A 25,661-nucleotide genomic window follows, 5' to 3' on the forward strand; every position below is an offset into this window, starting at 1 on the left:
CATAGTCATAGGAACATGTATAAGTCATGAAGAGAGCAATAGCAACATACTAAACGATCGAGTGCTAAGCTAACGAAATGGGTCAAGTCAATCACATCATTCTCCTAATGATGTGACCCCGTTGATCAAATGACAACTCATGTCGATGGCTAGGAAACATAACCATCTTTGATCAACGAGCTAGTCAAGTAGAGGCATACTAGTGACACTCTGTTTGTCTATGTATTCACACATGTATCATGTTTCCGGGTAATACAATTCTAGCATGAATAATAAACATTTATCATGATATAAGGAAATAAATAATAACTTTATTATTGCCTCTAGGGCATATTTCCTTCAACATGATGTAGAGGGATAAACTCAAGCAATATGATATAAACCCCATCTTTTTATCCTCGATGGCAACAATACAATATGTGTCGTTTCCCCTACTGTCACTGGGATCGAGCACTGCATGATTGAACCCAAAGCTAAGCACTTCTCCCATTGCAAGAAAGATCAATCTAGTAGGCCAAACCAAACTGATAATTCGAATAGACTTGCAAAGATAACCAATCATACATAAAAGAATTCAGAGAAGATTCAAATATTGTTCATAGATAATCTTGATCATAAACCCACAATTCAACAGATCTCGACAAACACACCGCAAAAAGAGTTACATCAAATAGATCTCCAAGTAGATCGAGGAGAACTTTGTATTGAGATCCAAAGAGAGAGAAGAAGCCAACTAGCTAATAACTATGGACCCGAAGGTCTGTGGTAAACTACTCACACATCATCGCAGAGGCTATGGTGTTGATGTAGAAGCCCTCCGTGATCGATGCCCCCTCCGGCGGAGCGCCGGAAAAGGCCCCAAGATGGGATCTCACGGGTACAGAAAGTTGCGGCGGTGGAAATAGGGTTTCGTGGTGCTCCTCAATGGTTTTGGGGTACGTAGGTATATATAGGAGGAAGAAGTAGGTCGGTGGAGCCACGAGGGGCCCACGAGGGTGGAGGGCGCGCCCCCTGCCTCATGGCCTCCTCGTTGATTTCTTGACGTCCAAGTCCTCTGGATCACGTTTGTTCCAAAAATAACTCTCCCGAAGGTTTCATTCCATTTGGACTCCATTTGATATTCCGTTTCTGCGAAACACTGAAATAGGCAACAAAATAATAATTTGCACTGGGCCTTGGGTTAGTAGGTTAGTCCCAAAAATAATATAAAAGTGTATAAATAAGCCCATTAAACATCCAAAATAGAATATATAATAGCATGGAGCAATCAAAAATTATAGATACGTTGGAGACGTATCACTGTGCTACATCATCCCTCCCTCTCCGGGGAAATACTGAGGTAGTTGCAGCTACCATCACTGGGCTCTGGATCAATATGTTAGTTCAATAAATCATATAAAAAGTTGCCAAAAGTATGTGAAAGTTGTATAATATTGGCATGAAACAATCAAAAATAATAGATACGACGGAGACGTATCAACCATAAACATGTGTTGTCATTTGATAACGGGATCACATCATTAGGAGAATGATGCGATGGACAAGACCCATCCGTTAGCTTAGCGTAATGATCGTTCAGTTTATTGCTATTTCTTTCTTCATGTCAAATACATATTCCTTCGACTATGAGATTATGCAACTCCCGGATACCGGAGGAATACCTTGTGTGCTATCAAACATCACAATGTAACTGGGTGATCATAAAGATGCTCTACAAGTATCTCCGAAAGTGTTTGTTGAGTTGGCATAGATCGAGATTAGGATTTGTCACTCCGTGTATCGGAGAGGTATCTCTGGGCCCTCTCGGTAATTCACATTGCTTGCAAGGCTTATAGTGATGTGCATTACCGAGAGGGCCCAGAGATACCTCTTCGATACACGGAGTGACAAATCCTAATCTCGATCTACGCTAACCCAACAAACACCTTCGGAGACACCTGTAGAGCATCTTTATAATCACCCAGTTACGTTGTGACGTTTGATAGCACACAAGGCATTCCTCCGGTATCCGGGAGTTGCATAATCTCATAGTCGAAGGAATATGTATTTGACATGAAGAAAGCAATAGCAATAAAGCTGAACGATCATTATGCTAAGCTAACGGATGGGTCTTTGTCCATCACATCATTCTCCTAATGATGTGATCCCGTTATCAAATGACAACTCATGTCAATGGTTAGGAAACCTTAACCATCTTTGGTCAACGAGCTAGTCTAGTAGAGGCTCACTAGGGACACGGTGTTTGTTTATGTATTGACACATGTATTAAGGTTTCCGATCAATACAATTCTAGCATGAATGATAAACCTTTGTCATGAATAAGGAAATATAAAATAAAAACTTTATTATTGCCTCTAGGGCATATTTCCTTCAGTCTCCCACTTGCACTAGAGTCAATAATCCAGATTACATTGTAATGAATCTAACACCCATGGAGTCTTGGTGTTGATCATGTTTTGTTCGCGGAAGAGGCTTAGTCAACAGGTCTGCCACATTCAGATCCGTATGTATCTTGTAAATTTCTATGTCTCCATCCTTGACTTGTTCACAAATGGAGTTGAAGTGTCTCTTAATGTGTTTGGTTCTCTTGTGAAACCTGGATTCCTTCGCCAAGGCAATTGCTCCAGTGTTTTCACAAATGATTTTCATTGGATCCAATGCACTAGGTATTACACCCAGATCGGGTATGAACTCCTTCATTTGCTGCTTCAGAAGCAGCTATGTACTCTGCTTCACAGGTAGATCCCGCCACGATGCTCTGCCTGGAACTGCACCAACTGACAGCTCCACCATTCAATATAAATACGTATCCGGTTTGTGACTTAGAGTCATCTGGATCAGTGTCAATGCTAGCATCGACGTACCCATTTACGACGAGCTCTTGTCACCTCCATAAACGAGAAACATATCCTTGGTCCTTTTCAGGTACTTCAGGATGTTCTTGACCGTTGTCCAGTGATCCACTCCTGGATTACTTTGGTACCTCCCTGCCAGACTTATGGCAAGGCACGCATCAGGTCTGGTACAAAACATAGCATACATGATAGAACCTATAGCTGAGGCATAAGGAATGACTTTGATTTTCTCTCTATCTTCTGCAGTGGTCGGGCTTGGAGTCTGACTCAACTTCACACCATGTAACACAGGCAAGAACCCTTTCTTTGACTGATCCATTTTGAACTTCTTCAAAACTTTGTCAAGGTATGTGCTTTGTGAAAGTCCTATTAAGCGTCTCGATCTATCTCTATAGATCTTGATGCCCAATATATAAGCAGCTTCACTGAGGTCTTTCATTGAAAAACTCTTATTCAAGTATCCTATTATGCTATCCAGAAATTCTATATCATTTCCAATCAACAATATGCCATCTACATATAATATTAGAAGTGCTACAGAGCTCCCACTCACTTTCTTGTAAATACAGGCTTCATCGAAAGTCTGTATAAAACCATATGCTTTGATCACCTCATCAAAGCGTATATTCCAACTCTGAGATGCTTGCACCAGTCCATAGATGGATCGATGGAGCTTGCACACTTTGTTAGCATCTTTAGGATCGACAAAACCTTCAGGTTGCATCATATACAACTCTTCTTTAAGAAATCCATTAAGGAATGCAGTTTTGATGTCCATTTGCCAGATTTCATAATCATAAAATGCGGCAATTGCTAACATGATTCGGACGGACTTAAGCATCACTACAGGTGAGAAAGTCTCCTAGTAGTCAACCCCTTGAACTTGTCGAAAACCTTTTGCAAAAAGTCGAGCTTTGTAGACAGTAACATTACCATCAGCGTCAGCGTCAGTCTTCTTCTTGAAGATCCATTTATTCTCTATGGCTTGCCAATCATCGGGCAAGTCCACCAAAGTCCACACTTTGTTCTCATACATGGATCCTATCTCAGATTTCATGGCCTCAAGCCATCTGTTGGAATCTGGGCTCATCTTAGCTTCTTCATAGTTCGTAGGTTCGCCTTGATCTAATAACATGACTTCCAAAACAGGATTACCGTACCACTCTGGTGCGGATCGTGCTCTGGTTGACCTATGAGGTTCAATAGCAACTTGATCTGAAGTTTCCTGGTCATTATCATTTTCTTCCTCTCTAGTTGGTGTTGGCATCATGGGAATGGATTTCTCTGATGTGCTACTTTCCAATTCGGGAGAAGGTATGATTACCTCATCAAGTTCTACTTTCCTCCCACTCACTTCTTTCGAGAGAAACTCCTTCTCTAGAAAGGTTCCATTATTGGCAACAAAAATCTTGCCTTCGGATCTGTGGTAGAAGGTGTACCCAATTGTTTCCTTAGGGTATCCTATGAAGATGCACTTCTTCGATTTGGGTTCGAGCTTATCAGGCTGAAGCCTTTTGACATAAGTGTCGCAACCCCAAACTTTAAGAAACGACAGCTTAGGTTTCTTGCCAAACCACAGTTCATACGGTGTCGTCTCAACGGATTTAGATGGTGCCCTATTTAACGTGAATGCAACTGTCTCTAGTGTATAACCCCAAAACGATAGTGGTAAATCAGCAAGAGACATCATAGAATGCACCATATCCAAAAAAAGTACGGTTACGATGTTCAGGCACACCATTACGTTGTGGTGTTCCAGGTGGCGTGAGTTGTGAAACTATTCCACATTGTTTTAAATGAAGGCCAAACTTGTAACTCAAATATTCGCCTCCGCGATCAGATCATAGAAACTTTATTTTCTTGTTACGATGATTCTCTACTTCACTCTGAAATTCTTTAAACTTTTCAAATGTTTCAGACTTGTGTTTCATTAAGTAGATATACCCATATCTACTCAAATCATCTGTGAAGGTAAGAAAATAACGATACCTGCCGCATGCCTCAACACTCATCGGATCGCATACATCGGTATGTATTATTTCCAACAAGTCATTGGGTCGCTCCATTGTTTCGGAGAACGGAGTTTTAGTTATCTTGCCCATGAGGCATGGTTCGCAAGTATCAAATGATTCACAATATTTTGATTCCAAAAGCCCATCTGCATGGAGTTTCTTCATGCGCTTTACACCAATATGACCTAAACGGCAGTGCCACAAATATGTTGCACTATCATTATCAACTTTGCATCTTTTGGCATCAATATTATGAATATGTGTATCACTACAATCGAGATTCAAGATAAATAGACCACTCTTCAAGGGTGCATGACCATAAAAGAAATTAATCATATAAATAGAACAACCATTATTCTCTGATTTAAGTGAATAACCGTCTCGCACTAAACAAGATCCAGATATAATGTTCATGCTCAACGCTAGCACCAAATAACAATTGTTCAGGTTTAAAACTAATCCCGAAGGTAGATGTAGAGGTAGCGTGCTGACGGCGATCACATGGACCTTGGAACCATTCTCGACGCGCACCGTCACCTCGTCCTTAGCCAATCTTCATTTAATCCATTGGTCATATTTTGAGTTACGAATATGAGCAACCGAACCAGTATCAAATACCCAGGTGTTACTACGAGCATTAGTAAGGTACACATCAATAACATGTATATCAAATATACCTTTGTTCACTTTGCCATCCTTCTTATCCACCAAATACTTGGGTAGTTTCGCTTCCAGTGACCAGTCCCTTTGCAGTAGAAGCACTCAGTTTCAGGCTTGGGTCCAACTTTGGGCTTCTTCCCGGGAGTGGCAACTTGCTTGCCATTCTTCTTGAAGTTCCCTTTCTTTCCCTTGCCCTTTTTCTTGAAACTAGTGGTCTTGTTAACCATCAACACTTGATGCTCCTTCTTGATTTATAACTCCGTGGCCTTAAGCATTGCGAAGAACTCGGGATTTTTTTTTTCATCCCTTGCATATTATAGTTTATCATGAAGCCTTTATAGCTTGGTGGCAGTGATTGAAGAACTCTGTCAATGACACGATCAACTGGAAGATCAACTCCCAACTGAGTCAAGTGATTATAATACCCAGACATTTTGAGTATGCATGTGTTCACTGACAGAACTGTTCTCCTCCATCTTGCAGCTATAGAACTTGTTGAAGACTTCATATCTCTCAACCCGGGAATTTGCTTGAAATATTAACTTCAACTCTTGGAACATCTCATATGCTCCATGACGTTCAAAACGTCTTTGAAGTCCCGGTTTTAAGCCGTAAAGCATGGCATAATGAACTATCAAGTAGTCATCAGATCGAGCTTGCCAGACGTTTCAAAACATCAGCATCTGCTCCTGCAGCAGGCCTTTCACCTAGCGGTGCATCAAAGACATAATTCTTCTGTGCGGCAATGAGGATAATCCTCAAGTTATGGACCAAATCCGTGTAGTTTCTACCATCATCTTTCAACTTAGCTTTCTCTAGGAACGCATTAAAATTCAGGGGAACGGTAGCACGGGCCATTGATCTACAACTTAGATATGCAAATACTATCAGGACTAAGTTCATGACAAATTAAGTTCAATTAATCAAATTACTTAAGAACTCCCACTTAAATAGACATCCCTCAAGCCATCTAAGTGATACGTGATGCAAATCAACTAACCCATGTCCGATCATCACGTGAGATGGGGTAGTCATCAATGGTGAACATCTCTATGTTGATCATATCTACTATATGATTCATGTTCGACCTTTCGGTCTCCAATGTTCTGAGGCCATGTATGTACATGCTAGGCTCGTCAAGTTTAACCCAAGTATTCTACATGTGCAAAATTGTCTTACCCCCGTTGTATGTGAACGTAGAGTCTATCACACCCGATCATCACGTGGTGTCTCAACACGACGAACTGTAGCAACGGTGCATACTCAGGGAGAACACTTTTACCTTGAAATTTAGTGAAGGGATCATCTTATACTGCTACCGCCGTACTAAGCAAAATAAGATGCATAAAATATAAACATCACATGCAATCAAAATATGTGACATGATATGGCCATCATCATCTCGTGCTTTTGATCTCCATCTCCAAAGCATCGTCATGATCTCCATTGTCACTGGCTCGACACTCTTGATCTCCATCATTGCGTCATGGTCGTCTCGCCAACTATTGCTTCTACAACTATCGCTAACACATAGTGATAAAGTAAAGCAATTAAATGGCATTTGTATTTCATACAATAAAGATACAACCATAAGGCTCCTGCCGGTTGCCGATAACTTACAAAACATGATCATCTCATACAATAATGTTCATCACATCATGTCTTGACCATATCACATCACAACATGCCTTGCAAAAACAAGTTAGACGTCCTCTACTTTGTTGTTGCAAGTTTTACGTGGCTGCTGCGGGCTTCTAGCAAGAACCTTCTTACCTACGCAAAAACCACAATGGTGTTTCGTCAAGTTTGCTGTTTTAACCTTCTTCAAGGACCGGCCGCAGTCAAAATCGACTAAAGTAGGAGAAACAGACACCCGCCAGCCGCCTTTATGCGAAACTAGTTGCATGTCAGTGGGTGGAACCGGTCTCATGTGCATGGACATGTAAGGTTGGTCCGGGCCGCTTCATCCCACAATACCGCCGAATCAAAATAAGACGTTGGTGGTAAGCAGTATGACTATCACCGCCCACAACTCTTTGTGTTCTACTCGTGCATATCATCTATGCATAGACCTGGCTCATGATGCCACTATTGGGAAACGTTGCATGGAAAACAAAAAAATTCTACGCACACGCAATGATCTATCCATGGAGATGCATAGCAACGAGGGGGAGAGTGTGTATACGTACCCTCGTAGACCGTACGCAGAAGCGTTTCACAACGCGGTTGATGTAGTCGAACTTCTTCGTGCTTCAACCGATCAAGTACCAAACGCACGGCACCTCCACATTCTGCACACGTTCAGCTCGGTGACGTTCCTCGCCTTCTTGATCCAGCAAGACGTCGAGGTAGTAGATGAGTTCCGTCAGCACGACGGCTGGTGACGGTGATGGTGAAGTGATCTCCGCGGGGCTTGGCCTAGACACTACAAAAATATGACCGGGGGTGTAAACGGTGGAGGGGGGCGCCGCACACGGCTAACAATTGATCTGGTGTGTGCTAGGCGCCCCCTCCCACATATATATAGGTGGGTGGGGAGGGGAGATGTCAAGGCACACCCTAGGGCTGGCCGCCGGCCCCCTAGGGGCCCTGCCTTGCCCTACGCCCCCCGCCATGTTTTCCCAAGGGGGAAGGAAAGAGGGGGGGAGAGGGAAGGAAGTGGGAATCCTAATCCACACTTTCCTTTCCCTTCTCCCCTTTCCTTCTCCTCCCTAGGCCGGCCCATATGGGGGGTGCACCAGCTCCTTGTGGCTGGTGTGTTTCCCCTCTTGGCCCATAAGGACAATATGTTTTGCCGGGGGTGCCCGGAACCCCTTCCGGTGACCCAATAAGTACCCGATACCCCCCGAAACACTTCCGGTGTCCGAATACCATCGTCATATATATCAAGCTTTACCTCTCGACCATTTCGAGACTCCTCGTCATGTCCGTGATCTCATCCAGGTATCCGAACAACATTCGGTCACAAAATCACATAACTCATATAATACTATATCGTCATCGAACGTTAAGCATGCGGACCCTACGGGTTCGAGAACTATGTAGACATGACCGAGACACCTCTCCGGTCAATAACCAATAGCGGAACCTGGATGCCCATATTGGCTTCTACATATTCTACGAAGATCTTTATCGGTTGAACCGTTATGACAACATACGTAATTCCCTTGGTCCATCGGTATGTTACTTGCCCGAGATTCGATCGTCGGTATCTTTATACCTAGTTCAATCTCGTTACCGGCAAGTCTCTTTACTTGTTCCGTAATACATCACCTCGTGACTAACTCCTTAGTCGTTTGCTTGCAAGCTTATGATGTGTATTACCGAGAGGGCCCAGAGATACCTCTCCGATACTTGGAGTGACAAATCCTAATCTCGATCTATGCTAACTCAACAAACACGTTCGGAGATACCTGTAGAGCATCTTTATAATTGAAGGAAATATGCCATAGAGGCAATAATAAAGTTGTTATTTATATTTCCTTATATCATGATAAATTTTTATTATTCATGCTAGAATTGTATTAACCGAAAACTTAGTACATGTGTGAATACATAGACAAAACAGAGTGTCCCTAGTATGCCTCTACTTGACTAGCTTGTTAATCAAAGATGGTTATGTTTCCTGACCATAGACATGTGTTGTCATTTGACGAACGAGATCACATCATTAGAGAATGATGTGATGGACAAGACCCATCCGTTAGCTTAGCATTATGATCGTTGAGTTTTATTGTTATTGCTTTCTTCATGACTTATACATGTTCCTCTGACTATGAGATTATGCAACTCCCGAATATCGGAGGAACACCTTGTGTGCTATCAAACGTCACAACGTAACTGGGTGATTATAAAGATGCTCTACAGGTGTCTCCGAAGGTGTTTGTTGGGTTAGCGTAGATCGAGATTAGGATTTGTCACTCCGTGTATCGGAGAGGTATCTTTGGGCCCTCTCGGTAATGCACATCACTATAAGCCTTGCAAGCAATGTGACTAAAGAGTTAGTTGCGGGATCATGCATTACAGAACGAGTAAAGATACTTGCCGGTAACGAGATTGAACTAGGTATGATGATACCGACGATCGAATCTCGGGCAAGTAACATACCGATGACAAAGGGAACAACGTATGTTGTTATGCAGTTTGACCGATAAAAATCTTCGTAGAATATGTAGGAGCCAATATGAGCATCCAGGTTCCGCTATTGGTTATTGACCGAAGATGTGTCTCGGTCACGTCTACATAGTTTCTTGAACCCGTAGGGTCCGCACGCTTAACGTTCGATGACGATTTGTATTATGAGTTATGTGATTTGATGTACCAAAGTTTGTTCGGAGTCCCGGATGAGATCACGGACATGACGAGGAGTCTCAAAATGGTCGAGAGGTAAAGATTCATATATTGGAAGGCTATATTCGGACATCGAAAAGGTTCCAAGTGATTCGGGTATTTTTCGGAGTACCGGGGAGTTACGTGAATTCACCGGGAGAAGTAATGGGCCTTATTGGGCTTTAGTGGAGAGAGGGGAGAAGGGCCAAGAGGTGCCGCACGCCTCCCCCCTGCCCAAACCGAATTGGACAAGGGGTGGGCACAGCCCCCCTTTCCTTCTCCCTCTCCCTCTCTTTCCTTCTCTCCTACTCCGAATAGGAAAGGGAATCCTACTAGGACTTGGGAGTCCTAGTATGACTCCATATGCTTGGCGCGCCCCCTAGGCCGGCCGCCTCCTCCCTCCCTCCTTTATATACGGGGGAGGGGAGCACCCCAAAGACACACAAGTTGATCTTTTAGCCATGTGCGGTGCCCCCCTCCACAGTTACACACCTCGGTTATATCGTCGTAGTGCTTAGGCGAAGCCCTGTGCCGGTAACTTCATCATCACCGTCACCACGACGTCGCTGACGGAACTCTTCCTCGGCCTCAACTGGATCAAGAGTTCGAGGGACGTCACCGAGCTGAACGTGTGCAGATCGCGGAGGTGCCGTGTGTTCGGTACTTGATCGGATGGATCGCGAAGACGTTCGACTACATCAACCGCGTTACTAAACTCTTTCGCTTTCGGTCTACAAGGGTATGTGGACACACTCTCCTCGCTCGTTGCTATGCTTCTCCTAGATAGATCTTGCATGATCGTAGGAATTTTTTTGAAATACTACGTTCCCCAACAATAATCACCCAGTTACGTTGTGACGTTTGATAGCACACAAGGCATTCCTCCGGTATCCGGGAGTTGCATAATCTCATAGTCGAAGGAATATGTATTTGACACGAAGAAAACAATAGCAATAAAATTGAACGATCATTATGCTAAGCTAACGGATGGGTCTTGTCCATCACATCATTCTCCTAATGATGTGATCCCATTATCAAATGACAACTCATGTCAATGGTTAGCAAACCTTAACCATCTTTGATCAATGAGCTAGTCTAGTAGAGGCTCACTAGGGACACAGTGTTTGTTTATGTATTCACACATGTATTAAGGTTTCCGATCAATACAATTCTAGCATGAATAATAAACCTTTATCATGAATAAGGAAACATAAAATAACAACTTTATTATTGCCTCTAGGGCATATTTCCTTCAATTGGAGCTTTGGATGAGTCGCAGAAAGAGAGAGATGAGAGCGGTGGGGTAGATGAGTGTCGATGGCGACAACAGGAAGAGTGCGCGAGGGAAGATGAGCGGTGGGAGGTGACTCCTGAGGTTAAGGATACGATAGTAGTAGATATTTTGGGAGAGTAAGAGCATCACTAATAGTTCTCCTTTCCCGTAAAAATGTCTGGTTTATGGCGAGTTGGGCCAAAGAAAATGCTCCAACAGTTCCCGGCGGGGGGAAATTAGGGACACCAAATGATCAACGCAACTCCCCTTCCATCTAGGGGGGTGACCCTTCCCCTAAACACTCCTATAAAACTGCCACGTCAACGCGCCGCCACCAACAAATACCATTTTTAGGAAAAGATATTTAGGGTAACTGCAAAAGCAGCTCACGTGTCAACCTCCCTTAGATTATAAGAACACCCGGTAAAACCATATTTATGAGGAGTTTTTTTATGAGTTAATTCTGGTTTTTACCCCCAATTTTGACATTTTTTTACGCTAATTACCCAATTTAGCGAGTTTTCATCTGTTTTACCCCATTTAGCAAAAGTGTTGCCACAATTTACCTTGTTTAATTTTTTTGAGCTTTTGATCGGTGGGTCACAATTGTCAGGTCCAGCTGGACTGCCACATCGGTGGTTTTTCCTGGCTATTTTTCTCACTGTTGAACAGGGCTGCGCAGCTTCTCGTGACCAGCTCAGCCCAATGGAGGTCGCTCGCGTCACGTCCAATGCAGAGCGCCCGAGTCGGCCGCGCGCCACGCTCGCCTCCCGTCGCTTCTCGCTTGCGTTGCTCGTCCCCAATCAAACATGCAAATTAATTTTCTTATAAGCATCAAATTCCCCTCGCATGTTTATCATGCTTGCATCATTTGTTAACCCAACCATGGAGTTCCCGTTGGTCCCCTTCTTCTGATAATAAACGCTGTCCCAAGGGCTGAAACACAATTCCTTCATCTTCTCCTTTATATCAAAATAACCAATGAAATCCCTCTCAATTATCTCTGGCTGTGGCATCTTGTATCCGCAGACATGTAAAATATGCTAACACTCCACATCTCGGTTGCCATTCGCTTTGTGCAAAAATAAATAAAAATGAATTAGTGGCTGCAATCATAATATATTCTAATAAGGTAAACAAACTTGTTTCAGCATGCATTTTAAGATACAGACATCCAAAATTCCTTTACAGCTAGCAAGTAGCAACAAATGCTATCACCTCTGCACAAAATACAACAATAAAGACAGGCTGTACATGTATTAACTCTGTACCGGTTAACATAATTCCTACCTATATATTCAGATATGTAGGTGCATCAGAGTTAGTAAAGTAGTATAATCACACCACTTTAATCTGATGCACACAATCAAGCATACTTAAGGCCATATATGATAATACTAAAAAAACATACATCATTTCAGATTATATTAGTAACAATTTCTCCTATAATTAATTCAATTATAACATGTCATGCTGATCAAGTACTATCGTCCCATCAGAATACTTCAAACTGGGAACGAGTTCAGTAGGGGGGGAAATAGTCAGGAAAAAACGTCCACGCCGCATGCTAGCTGGACCTGACAATTGTGACCCGCCGGTCAGAACACACACAATATTTTAAATAGGGTAAATTGTGGCAACACTTTTGCTAAATAGGGTAAAACGGATGAAATCTCGCTAAATGAGGTAATTAGTGTCAAAAATGTCAAAATAGGGAGTAAAATCCGGAATTCACTTTTTTTATAGGAGCTGGTGGTGAAGCTCAAGATAGGGCCAATAACATGTGGCGTCGATTAACTCTAATTGAACGGCCGTGTGTCCGACTGATCTTTTTCATTGGATCAGCCGGTTGAATTTAAGAGCATCTCTAGCAAACCCCTTATATCGCTTTTACAGTTCACGGAAAACCGTTTTTACGGGCTTGTGCAGGCGGCCGAGCGCGCGCGACCGGACTCAGCTAGCTAGCGCGGCCGTAGCTAGCTAGCTAGCTTGCTTGCATCGATTCAGCTAGCGCGGCCGTAGCTAGCTAGCTAGCTTCTCGCATCGGCGGGTGGCGGCCGGGCAGTGGCGGTGCGGTCGCTGCAGGCGGCGAGCTTCAAGGTGTTGGCGGGAGCTGAAATTCCCCAACTGCTAGCGTTGAATGGTATTCGGGCTGTGGCAAAATTGCCTCCGAAACTGAAGATACACGGGTCTCGGGCATGTGTTCAGAGGGCCCTGTAAAAAAATTTAAGGGTCGGACGATTTTAAGGGGTCTGTTCGGATCCGTTTTTTCGACTGAAACTGTAAAAAGCGGTTATTTTACGGGTTTAACTACTTATACGGGGTCTGCTAGAGATGCTCTAAGGGTTACCTAAACTAATGGAGCTTCGAGGCATTAGAGGTCTTTCCCTGTTTTCTTCTTTTAAATAAAAGATTAAAAGAAAGATTACTGCCATTTTTCTTCGATATAGTATAAACCAAATGAACGATGTAGGCTATGGTGGCTGGAGGTCCATCGGCACTGGCCGTTTGGGTCCTCAGATGGGTGATGGATGCAGGGAGACGAAGATCCTTCTTCTTCCTTGTTGGTATGATTTGTTGTTGCTGTTCTTCTCCTTCCTCTGCGCTGATGTTGGTGGGAGATCCTGCTTTGTCCGGGCAGATGGCCCGGCCGCGGTGCTGGACCGGTCGGATGACTCGAGTTCTCTTTCTTCTGGAAGGGACAATTTTCGCAGTACTCAAAGCCAAAGATGACGACAGCTGTTGCACGTGTGTTGGATTGATGTTCATGCCCTCTCAGCGCTGGTGTCAAGAAAGGAGGGAGCAGCGTGGCGACAATTGTACCGTGGTTGAAGATGATGACCTGCTTGCGACTGGTTGCAGATCCTTCTGTTGCAGGGGTGTTCTCTCAAGATTCAGGGATAATGACACAGGGCCCCGGAGTCTTCTTGTGTTATGGTTGTCTTAGGGTACTCTAGATGTTCATGGTCCTTTGTGTTTGCGTTTCAGTGTGCTTCTAAGAGTCAACTCCTTTGTATTGATTTGTGATATGAATGAAAATTTTCTAAAAAAAAAAGAACGAATTACAGTTGTACCCCCTTTTCTCTATACCAAGTGCCAATATAAAAGTTCGGAAAATAAGTGGAAAATAACCCGCGGTTTACTTGACTGTACCTCACCTCGCCTCCCCGATCCCTCTTTCTCCCCTCGGTAGAGCCAGGGCGCGACCGCGCGAAGGAAGCAACGAAAGCCCAAAGCTGGCGCATCCTTAGCACCCAAGGCAAGAAGAAAGAGGCGTCCCGGAGGCAGAGCCAAGAGGATCCATGGATCGGCCCCAGGTGATTATCCCCTAATCCCATTCCCCCACCCACCTCGTCGTCGTCTTCTTCGTCTCCGCACGGAAGTTCGGATCCGAGCTCTTCGCTTCACCTCTACCTCGAGTAGGAGGAAGGACTTGCCCAAGATCTAGCGTTTTCTTGGATTAGGGTTCTTGTATCCCGCGTCGGATCCAGTCAGGGGGTTTCTTGGAACTGTGCCTGAACCTCGATTGGTCGCAAGAGATACATACATACCTACTCGGTCGCATGAGATCTGGGCTAAATTAGATCAAGATTTGGTTTCGTCTAGTAGGATAATAATAGGAGGATGTAATTGAGCTGGTTTCTTGGGCTTAATTGGCCCACTGTTAAATCCTGTGGCTGGGAGTCTAATCTCTTCTGGCCAGTTTTAGATCTGTTGCAATGTGACTGACTGAATGAATGATGGCATGAACGTTGTTGCAGGTGGTCAGCGAGAACTATGCCAATCCTATAACATGCCTCTTCCATGTGCTCTTCAAGGTACCTGATTCTTCTTCCATGGAACCCACATGCGCTACTTAGGGCTGTTTCTTGCATTGGATGCTTATTCATTTTTGTGTGTCTCTGCAAAAGGCGTCGGCGCTGGCGTTCTACATCCTCTTCTCGCTCTTCGTGAAGAGCTTCGTCATCATCTTTGTCATCACCGTTCTCCTCGCTGCGCTTGACTTCTGGGTGGTGAAGAATGTCAGCGGAAGGATACTCGTCGGGCTGCGGTGGTGGAATGAGATTGACGATGATGGCAACAGTGTGTGGAAGTTCGAGTGCCTCGACGGCGAGGTTCGTGCTTGTTCTGTATTTGGCGTCTCTTCTGCTGTTTGAATGGTGAATTGATGACCGAAGTGTTTCCTTGCAGTCTCTCGCTCGGATGAACAAAAAGGACTCGTGGCTGTTCTGGTGGACTCTTTACTTGAACGTAAGTGATATGTTATCTTTAATTGAGGGTTTAATGGAGTGCATGCATGAGTTCAACAAATTTAGTGATTTGGCATATCTACATGCTCTTCTATTGAGATCAAGCATATTTTGACATTAGATAATGTTTACAGTTCATGGTAACATGAACCAATCAGTTAGTCCTAGGCTCAGATAGAAGGCCATCATAGTTTACTATCAACATTTTCCTACTGCATCTTCTTACTTGTTTTAGTTCTCCTTTTGGTTTAGCTATATCTATATCTATGTACCAGTTGTCGGTATTTGTAAGGTCAATGTTACATTGATTTTCATCAAACTACAGGATCTTGTTTTAAACAGGAGAAACATGACGTGTATAGTTAAGAGTGCTAGAGCAGTGGTTAAGATCCATTAGGATAAGTCAACATAGACATCCTTGGTGATGGTTAAATGCGCATAGATGATGCGTTGTCTTTCTGCTTTTACATAAAAAAAATAGTTTCAGTTTTATCTTGGGTGGACTGTAGGATCATGATAGGTATTGCATAAACAAACCTCAATGATGGTTAAATACATAGATGATCCGCCTTTTGTTCTAGATACCGATGTAGCATTATGGCTATCATCCTTGGCCTTGTAACTTGATGTATCCTGACATTTGGGTTTCATGGTTAATGAAACTGGGGTGAGTCCCTATTCTAAAAAAATATGCTCACAATGGGATTCTATCTTCATACTAAATCAGCAATTCCTTTACTACTAGCATCTATTAAATGTAAATGTTATGTGTTTGTATTTTTTCCCCTATACCTGTCCTTATGTTCTTTTCCCCATTGTTACTGCTAGACCATAGTACACAGCACTAAGTTCGGCTGCTGTGTTTCTCTAGAAGAATTTTCAACTAATGCAGCTGATGCATCAAAATGGAAGCTTGTCTTAAGATGTACTAGATAACTGAGCCTCTGTGCCAACACTACAGTAATCTATGAAAGTGTTCTTTAATCCCTCTGATACACTCTACTGTCTTACTAATTAGCGTAGTACGTAATTATATTAGACTTCTGTAGCTTTGTTTGAACAATAGATAATATATAATAGCCCCTCCATGTTTCAGGCTGCTGCATGGATCATTCTTGGGATATTTTCACTCATTAGACTTGAAGCTGATTACCTTCTTGTTGTTGGAGTTTGCTTGACTCTAAGCCTTGCAAACATCGTGGGGTTCACCAAATGCAACAAAGGTATGGCATACTTACATTCTTGTCAACATGTATCAGATTGGGGGAAGTTGTTTTGTACTGTGTTGTGCATTGCCCTGACAAACTGCTTATTATTCTGATAAGCAAGTAAGCAACATTATCTATTCGAAGTAAGATTCACTGAGAAATGTCATAATTCCAGTTCTGCGTAACTTCATTACATACCTTTGATATATTTTGCTGGCCTTTCTCGAGCACTGAGCTTGTCAGTTTGGCTTCTTGGATTTACAGTCAGATAGTTACTTTTGCATATGTGCAGCAACAGAATGCCATGAGTTTTTTGTTCTTTCAACCTTCATTTAGCCTGTTGCATTCCACTTTGCTTTCGTTTACTTTATGAGCTCTGCTTTAGCGGTATTATCCATTCATCTTTCTAGAAACAAAAGTTCTTTGTTGCTTGTTGAAGCTTGTTGTGATATACCTATCAAATCTGACACACTTCATCGTGGGCATTTATACTACAGATGCCAAGAAGAACATCCGAGCTTTTGCTGAAAATGCCGCTCAAAACGCCATCACATCCCGCATCACATCATCCCTTCAGTCAGCATTCGGTATCTGAAGTCCAGATTACAGAGGCCCAAAATTACATACAACTGTGTACCATCTGTCAAAGAAGATCAGCTTCTGATATCCCGTTTTCATGTGATTTTGGCTTATATACCAAGTAGGTCGATTTTGATTGGAGTGACACTATGATGGAATACAGCGTACTAATTAGCCCTAGGTAAATTTACACTTTCTCCTGTACTAAAGAGCATACTTCTTCTCTTGTACCCTGGTGTGGCCTAGAGGTCCGAAGCATGTCTTCCAATACAGAAGGCCTTTTTTGTTTGTGAAAAGGACACAGTTCTGTTATGATTCCTCACAAGCTGGACCTGCCTGAGTTCTTGCATGTGCCCTTAAGGACTAAGCGCCCTGGAGGCGTAGTTGTCGTTGTTGAACCTTGAATCAAATTCACACCAAATTTCACCATCTGTGAGAAACCCTAACCTTGTCGCCTCGATGAGAGCTTTGACTAATTCTGATGTACAGATTGGATTGCAGCCTTAAAGGCGGACTCGAAGACGAAGCGTTGACATCTGCCTAGCGTAGCACCTGCGATGACTAAAATACTAACCTACTATGTACTAATGACTAAAATCCTAACCTACTGTGTACTAAGAGCAAATTAGTACAGCCAGCTGATGGCCGTATGACATTGCCATGTCATCTATAGCCAACCTTGTAGCCTTTAAGTATAATAGTAAGATATAAAGATGTGCTATTTCATTAATACATGGCCCACCTCTCACTCTTACATAGTGCCTAGAAGCACGTGCTGCAGCTGGCTCTTATTCTGTAGCCGGCTCTTCTTCTCTTCCCTCCACGTTAGCAGAAAAAAAATATTTTAATTCTTACAACCTGCTTACATAAGCTTATTATACTTGCTCTAAGCCGTAACTGAGGCACAATGATTACCTCCTTGCCATCGACAGTTGAAGCGGCAGGCAGAGAGACTAAAATCCTAACCTATGTACTAAGCCGTAACTGAGGCACAATGATTTACCCTCCCTGCCATCGGCCGTCGAAGCGGCAGGCAGAGAGACTAAAATCCTAAACTATGTACTAAGCCGTAACTGAGGCACAATGATTACCCTCCCTGCCATCGGCCGTCCAAGCGGCAGGCAGAGAGAAGGCGAGTTCACGGGCGCACCGGCAAAGATCGAGGGAAGGAAGACTTTACCCTAGTCGCCTTTGCGAGAGGGGAAAAGAAGAATATGAAATGATTCTTTTGTTATTGATACACTTTGTGTGTGCGCGCATGTTTTTTTTTTTGATACACTGTGTGTACGCACGCGCGGGTTTTTTGATACACTTTGTTAATGCCATGCAATGTTTTTCTCCTTGATTGTATGCTCAATCCAGAACAGCTGTGGTGTACACGATTGAATGTGACAACAAACAATACGCAAAAAAAGTGATAACTTAAGCAAAAAAAAAGTGATAATAAACAGTAAAACATCAAGGAAAAAACCATGAGTGACTGTGGATCGAAGATTCAAAGGACCTCTTCAATTCACAGGATTCTAAACATTTTAAGAATAGTATAAAGTACATGTTAGGTTTTTTGTGATGAAACCAGCCCATCAGGGCTTGCATTTTCTTGGATTAATTTTAGGCTATCCGGTGATGTTCGTTTAGTGGGGGAAGACGTCTCTATAGACCACGAGACGCCGGTGATGACTTTGTTAGTCTTAATATGGAGTGCCGGCTCAGTATCTTGAAGATGCTCATAGGAATAGCGTGTGTGCGTGTGATTGTATGTGTTAAAAAATAGTATAAATACAAAATTGCACTGCTATGTCTTCTTGCCCTATGAGATTGAGCTTGCATCAGAGTGTGTCTGATTACACCAGGAAAATATACGAATCTCGGAGTCGAGATCATCCTCTGTAACACACCGACTTTGACCGGGTCAACAATTACGCAAAGCGTTCTCATTCAATTCTTTTATACAATACACTATGTTTTCTAATTTTTAAGGCCACACAACTAATTAAGGTATTCGATTTTGACCGCGTCAACAATTTCTCAAGCTCTCCCATTTAATTTTTTGAATTCACTATGTTTCCTAATTTTGAAGCTCTTTCACTCAATTGGGGTCTTTAGTTTTGGATTTGGTTTGCGATTTTTACCGGGCCAACAATTTTTCAAATCAATCAGCAGTAACCGGCCTATAGAAAAATATCAATCCCACACGCACTCTCCTACCACCTAGAAAAAGAAGTGTCACCATGTGATATTTTAGTATCAGTATAGTATATGCAACCATCGACACATAAATTTCTCCACATAAATATAGATTCGTTAGCGGATAACACAAAATCACACTATGAAATCCCACCAAATCAACGCATTATATATAAAAAAACACTCTCATCTCCCCACCTGCCAAACTAAATGTTCCGTCAGTTCCAAAATATAAGGGATATTAGTTTTTTAGAAAGTCAATTTTCTTTAACTTTGACCAAGTTCAGAGCAAAAATATCGACATCCACAATATTAAACAAAAAATATGGAAATTTATTTCATGATGAATCTAAAAATGCCGACATGATATCATGGATTTTGATATATTTCTCTATATATTTGATCAAACTTAAAAGGTTTCTCTTTTCAAAAAAATAATACATCTTATATTCTGAAACAGAGTGATTTTTTTTAAAGAAACGCAACAACATCAACGGCGTGGCAAAGCGCGCCCAACCCTTCTAGTCCTATGAAAGTTTGAAAGCAATACTTACAGAACATTTCATATGGGTTGCTATTTTACAAATCAAACAACCCAAAACGAAAATTTTGTGCTAGAAATACAATATTCCGTATCAAAAAGTACCTATGTTCGGAAGTTTTTGTATTACCTTCTTTTACAGATCAAATAAATCTATGATTCACCAAATTTTATGAGCTCTGTGATGTGAAATCGCAGCCGCCACATACATTGTCTATACACATATACACCAACAAAGCAAAATCGTTATACTCCAAAAAAGTGCAAAAATAAAATCAACAACTTTTTACTTGTAGCCGAGGGAGCTATTGCCTATTGTGTACAAGGAGCCAACAATCAGCTGCAACTTTTACGACATTCACATCATCCATCGTGGCCATCGTATGGATTGATCTTCACCATTATCCACTCATCCATGATCCATCCGAAGTTTTTTTTTTCCTTTTTTGTCAAGTAACCTTCTTTTTTAAGGTAAGATCCGGCCAAAGTAAGTTCGTGGTTCAATCTTTGATCAATGAGCATCAAGACACCGATGATGGCTTCTTGGAGCCACCATTGAGCAAGCTCGCCAGCTTTACTCTGGGCTTGGAGTACTCGCCACTCATAGCATGCTTGGCGGCGAGCCCGCTGCCGAAATCGGTGAAGTGCACGCCGTCCCAGCTCAACACCTTCTCCTCCGGCCCGCAGAGATCGCCGCAGCCGAACTTCCCCGGCATGAAGTTGTAAGGCGGGCCGCCGTTTCCGCAGCACACCATCAATGGCCACTCGATCCCTGAAGAGAAGAACGAGAAGACGATGAGAAGAATTCCCAGAGACTCAACTTCTTACCATTGGCATTTTTTGATTGAATTGTTCATACCGTATTTGGTGTGGTTGGCGACGAAGCCGTACTTGATGGCGAACATGTCGGTGTAGACGACGGTGGCGTCCTTGAGGCGCAGCCGCACCTCGTCGCAGAGGTCGCTGAGCTTCTTGTTGAAGGCCTGCGCCGCCCGGTTGTGGCTGGCGAGGCAGCCGTGCGCGTCGTGCTCGCCGCCCTTCTCCTGCACCACCAGCGCCGGCAGGCAGCCGAGGGCGCCCGTGCCATGGATCCAGAACTTCCTCGCGCCATTGTCATACAGGATCTGGAAAACCAGCGTCGCCGCCAACAAAAGCCTCCGTCAGCGTAACCACTCACCACGCTCGAGACAGAACAGCATCTTCAGACGGCGCGTCGTAATTTACTTACCCGGATCGCGTCGCCGATCTCGCCGACGATCTGCCTGAGCTTCTTGTCCCACTGATCGGACGGCGTGTGCATCACGCCGGCGACGTCGTTGTGGCCGATGTCCATCATGTACAGCGCGTTCTCGAAGCCCTCCTTGTTCACCGGGCCCTTCAGTCCTGCAAGGACGCAACGACGTTGGTCATCTTGTCAGACACATTCATTCTCCTGCAAGTTGCAACTGTGAGATGTGATGGCAACAGCGACGATGGCGAACCTAGCTCGATGAGCTCCAGGGATCTGCGCTTGAAGTAGACGAACTGGTCGACCTGGACGTTGAGGGAGTAGGGTGAAACGCCGTGGGACACCGTGGAGCCGGCCATGGCGAAGTTGACGCCGTTGCTGTAGTCGGAGCCCACTGCCTTCAGGTACGGGTTCAGCTCATGCGTCTTCAGACTCGCGCCTGGAAAGATGATACCAAGGACTGAGTACAGGTCTAAAAGAGGCGCTCACTTCATTTCCAACTTTCGAACACAGGTAGTTAGTAGTCACCTAAAAAAAAAAGGTAGTTAGTAGTAGTAAATTCTAACGTTCCATCACTGGATTCACGCCAAGTACTCCCTCTGGCTCTCAAACTTAGAGCATCTCCAGCCGCGTCCCCAATGAGCCCTTCTCAAACGTTTTTGCCGTGCCGGTGCCGAAAAAACGGCCCAGTCGCGCCCCCAGTAGCCCGTTTTTCGCCGGCTCGGGCCGAAACTGGTGTCGGCGGACCCAGGCCGAACCCGGCGCGCTGGGGGGCGCCGGCACAAGCGAAAAGGGGCGTGGGTCCGCCCTGTCGGCGAGTCGAGCGCCTCTTCCCGCCGTTTCTTCCCGCTTTTTCCCCACTTCCCCCTCATTCTCTCTATTCCTCCCGCCAATCTCCCTCCCGCTCGCCTCCCAGCCGGCCGCCATGCCACCAAAGAAGTACGTCGTCCCCAGGCACGTCAGAAGGGCGGCCGGACGGCAACAAAGGTGCCAAGAAGGGGAAACACGCCGACGCGGCCACCGCTCGAGTGCAGGAGTCCATCAAGCACTGCCTCGCTGACGCACAGGCCCGGCCGCCCTTCGTGAAGAGAAGACCGAGGCGCGGTGGTCGGCGTTGATGTCGAGCAGCGCCGTCAAGCTCGACCTACTCCGGACCAACGTCGCCGCGAAGAAGAGAAACATCGACTTGGCTTTCCTGCTGGGCGGGGCGGACATGCTCCAAAGCAACGACGAGGCGGTCAAGGCGTGGTACTTGGCGGAGCGTGGCCTCATCCTGAACCAGCTTCCCTCGACGCCGACGCCCACGCCGACGCGGCCGCCAAGCCCGAGCGATGATGCCGCCGAGACTCCCCGCAGCACAGAAGCCACGCCGATGCCGCCCAGCACAGAGACCCCGCCAAGCCCGCGCACGCCGACTCCGCCGACGCCGGAGGCCGACCTCGCCGTCTGATGCGCACGCGCGTCCTTTCTTCTTTTTGTACGCCGAACTTTTCATTCGATCGCCGAACAGTGGCCTCTTGATCACCGAATTTGTGGCGTCTATTTTGTGAGCGAGAATGACTACGTTTGAATTTGGCGCGGCTGGGGCGTGGCTGGGAGCTAGGCCGCCTCCAGGGGCCAATCTATCGCCGGTTCGCCCCCAGGCCGCTCTTTTTCGACGCCTGGGGGGCTGAACGGCTGGAGATGCTCAAACGGATGCATTTAGAAGTAATTTTGGACGGAGAAAATACTAAAGTTTTCAAAGTGCTGGGACATAAGCCTTATCACAAGGAAAATATCATGGGCATCCCGTTAATCAAATCTTGTCCCTACACACAACCGAATGTGTCCGTCACATCCATATGCTACAGTAATTTAGGTCTTATCACAAGGGAAGAATAGGCACTCACAGGTGCCCCCCACCATGTGCATCTCAACCATCTAATCTAGGCTATGTGATAACTCCTATTATTGTACTGTACTTGATATCCTCAATTGAATGTTGATGCTTTCATGACAAACATAGTGAAAGTACATATGCTTCCTATTCTGTAATATTGTCGCCAGTAATTGCTTTCTATTGTGAAAGTATTATTTTTACTGGAATAAATGGAATTGTGATTTATTTGCCAAAAACTTGGGAGGGCATGCGCAGATCACAAATCATGCATCTCACCCCAGGGAGCAATAGCGTCATGGATGGGACTGCTGTCCATGTGCACACAGTGTGAGAGCCATGAACCATCACATGGCGACACATTCTTGAGAGGATCATAGCATGCGAATTGCCCGTAATAGCAAATATTATAAAATAATTAAGGCGGCTAAATCGGAACTTATGAGTGGGCGGAAATGATTCTTAAACTTCCCACCCCATTTCCACTACAGGTAGATAAAGTTTGACCGTGCGCAACATGAATTATGCGCAATTGAACGATTCCTTGCACGCTGGCATCGTCATGGCATATAGAGTAACCACTAAAGAAGACAAAATGGGACAAGAAAACCATGTGGGATGTGGCTGGTTGGTTCAAACCCTAACTGCAATGTCATGTTCCGATCACGGCGTTAATTGCAATGTCACTGTGTTGACCCAGCAACCAACACAACAGACAACACATGGGTGTATGGGTGTGTAAAAATGAACCCACAGAAGTAACCATCAGCTGCATGGCTGTGATTGGAGCGGTCGTTTCAAACTTATTACTATATCATCTGCACGCTTTGGTTAAGATCTAGCCCAATCCCCTTTCAGAATGTACAATATTCTACTAAGTAAGATAAAGGCGTGTTTCCCCTTAAAAAAAAGATAAAAGGCGTGCTTGCCCCGTGCCTAATTCAGGCGCTAAACGCGGCGCCCAATTCGTTTTACCAAGGTAGCTTTACACCTTTTGTGCCGAACAAAGCTGGCCTACGTTGCATAGCTTCAGCCTTTGTTCTTCACCTGTTTGGCCTGCCAACCTCTTTGTCTCCACAGAGATAAACAACTATAAATAAGCACAAAGAACAGGTCTTGTCAAAAACTTGGATCATGCAAGGAGATTGCCCTTTCTTAAGACTAGCCACAATGGATAGTATAGATGATGGGCATGTTACTACTCTATGTTAGTACCTCTATAGTGGGGAGTAACATATGTGTGGTAACATGCAACACTTTATTTATTATGCTATAGACTCATTTTGTCTTGATATGTGTGATGTTACTCATACTAGTAGTAACTAGCTATGTTACCACTTTCCACTCTTTCTTCATTTATTACTTGCCACATCATCTATTTTATCTAGATATGTGTGATGTTACTACCTATGTTACTCACCATTGTGAATAGTCTTATGGATAGTCTAACCCAGCAGTTGGCATCTACAGGCCAGCCACACCCAACCACGACTAGCAGGTCAAAATTACAAAACGATAGGTTTCTTTCTTTCTCTCTCTCTCGATTGGCAATGAGAAGGACAAAAAGGAGAGGGAAATCACCCATTGTTAGGTAAGCAGTGGCACATGCTCGCGACTACTGCTTCAACTACCGTTTTGACAGCACCCGATATTTTTTAGTATCTCTTCCACGTTGAAGGCGACATGACCAGCTTGTTGACCCTGATTACTCGAGACCCACCCGATCCGTCCATCCACCTACCGACCGGGCCGGCTACTTACAGAGTTTTGGTTGCTCGGTGCACCGTGGATCGGCGGTAATTTCACGGGATTCCGGCGAGGCGAGGGTCGGAGGAAATTCACTTGACACGATCATGTGCAATTTAGCCATGTTACTTTGCAGCGATGCCAGGAGTACTCTAGTTTATAATTTCAAATTGATGACAAGCAGCTAGTAATTATCTGGAATTTGGAATTCGCAATTGGGGGCTCGGTTTGTTGACGAATGGCGAGATGTGGTAATTATGGAGCGGCCGGGGTGATGGGTGGAGGTGGTTGAGCAACTCACAGATGAAGTCGATGATGACGCGGCCGTCGGAGAGGCGGCCGGTGGGGCGGCGGAAGTAGGTGCGCCCCTCCGGCGGCATGATGTGGATGCCCCCTGCCGCCGCCACGCCGCCCGTGTCCGAGTTCGAGTCGCCGAAGTTGAACAGAACCACCGGCGGCTCCGCCTTCTTCTTCGGCTTCTCCGGCTCCGGCTTGGCCGCGGCCACCGCCGCCACGGTCTCCCCGCCTCCTACCACCCGCGCCGCTCCGTCGCCGCTGCTGGAATTCGTGGCCACGGCCACGACGGTGCCGAGGTTCTGGCGGACTGCGCCCATGGCGGACGGGGACAGGAAGGTGAGCGAGAGCACGATGACCGCCACGCCCACCGCCGCGAACACGCAGTAGTACTGCAGGCGCAGGCTGACCACCTTCGCGCCGGCGTTGGGCCCGCCCGCCGCCATGGCCATCGATGGTCCCTTGCGGCTCCTTCTCGGCTTCCCGCTCCCTTGCCCCGGTCTCTCTCACGACGCGAGCGGTGGAAAGTTTCCACTGGAAAGTGTCTACGCGCGCACGCATATATATGGCGGGATACTCATCCTTTTTTTTCACAGTGCATCTTCTGAAATTGTTTTTTTTTT

At 44.8% G+C, this 25,661-nt stretch overlaps 2 protein-coding genes across 2 annotated transcripts; one reads left to right on the forward strand and one right to left on the reverse strand.

Moving 5' to 3' along the window:
- Positions 1 to 14,253: 14,253 nt before the first annotated feature.
- On the forward strand, positions 14,254 to 17,462 carry LOC109779764 (Golgi apparatus membrane protein-like protein ECHIDNA). The gene is made up of 6 exons (XM_020338392.4): positions 14,254 to 14,446; positions 14,891 to 14,947; positions 15,041 to 15,244; positions 15,321 to 15,380; positions 16,476 to 16,602; positions 17,085 to 17,462. Exons 1-6 carry the CDS (start codon positions 14,432 to 14,434, stop codon positions 17,180 to 17,182), a joined length of 561 nt encoding a protein of 186 aa, XP_020193981.1. The 5' UTR covers positions 14,254 to 14,431; the 3' UTR covers positions 17,183 to 17,462.
- Positions 17,463 to 19,981: 2,519 nt separating this feature from the next.
- Positions 19,982 to 25,661, reverse strand: LOC109779763 (GDSL esterase/lipase LIP-4). The gene is made up of 5 exons (XM_020338391.4): positions 25,046 to 25,661; positions 21,376 to 21,561; positions 21,123 to 21,277; positions 20,754 to 21,018; positions 19,982 to 20,666 (listed from the first exon to the last, which is right to left on the reverse strand). Exons 1-5 carry the CDS (start codon positions 25,488 to 25,490, stop codon positions 20,416 to 20,418), a joined length of 1,302 nt encoding a protein of 433 aa, XP_020193980.1. The 5' UTR covers positions 25,491 to 25,661; the 3' UTR covers positions 19,982 to 20,415.

Source organism: Aegilops tauschii, chromosome 1, assembly GCF_002575655.3.
Source record: "Aegilops tauschii subsp. strangulata cultivar AL8/78 chromosome 1, Aet v6.0, whole genome shotgun sequence".
NCBI lineage: Eukaryota > Viridiplantae > Streptophyta > Magnoliopsida > Poales > Poaceae > Aegilops > Aegilops tauschii.

Bases quoted from the DNA above. Each gene is read 5' to 3' on its own strand.
- LOC109779764 (XM_020338392.4), top strand. The intron at 15,245-15,320 runs GTTCGTGCTTGT...GTTTCCTTGCAG, and splicing joins TCGAGTGCCTCGACGGCGAG to TCTCTCGCTCGGATGAACAA. The intron at 15,381-16,475 runs GTAAGTGATATG...TCCATGTTTCAG, and splicing joins GGTGGACTCTTTACTTGAAC to GCTGCTGCATGGATCATTCT.
- LOC109779763 (XM_020338391.4), bottom strand. From the start codon at position 25,490: ATGGCCATGGCGGCGGGCGGGCCCAACGCCGGCGCGAAGGTGGTCAGC. The intron at 21,278-21,375 runs GTTCGCCATCGT...GCGTCCTTGCAG, and splicing joins CCTGGAGCTCATCGAGCTAG to GACTGAAGGGCCCGGTGAAC. The intron at 20,667-20,753 runs GTATGAACAATT...TCTTCTCTTCAG, and splicing joins CGCCAACCACACCAAATACG to GGATCGAGTGGCCATTGATG.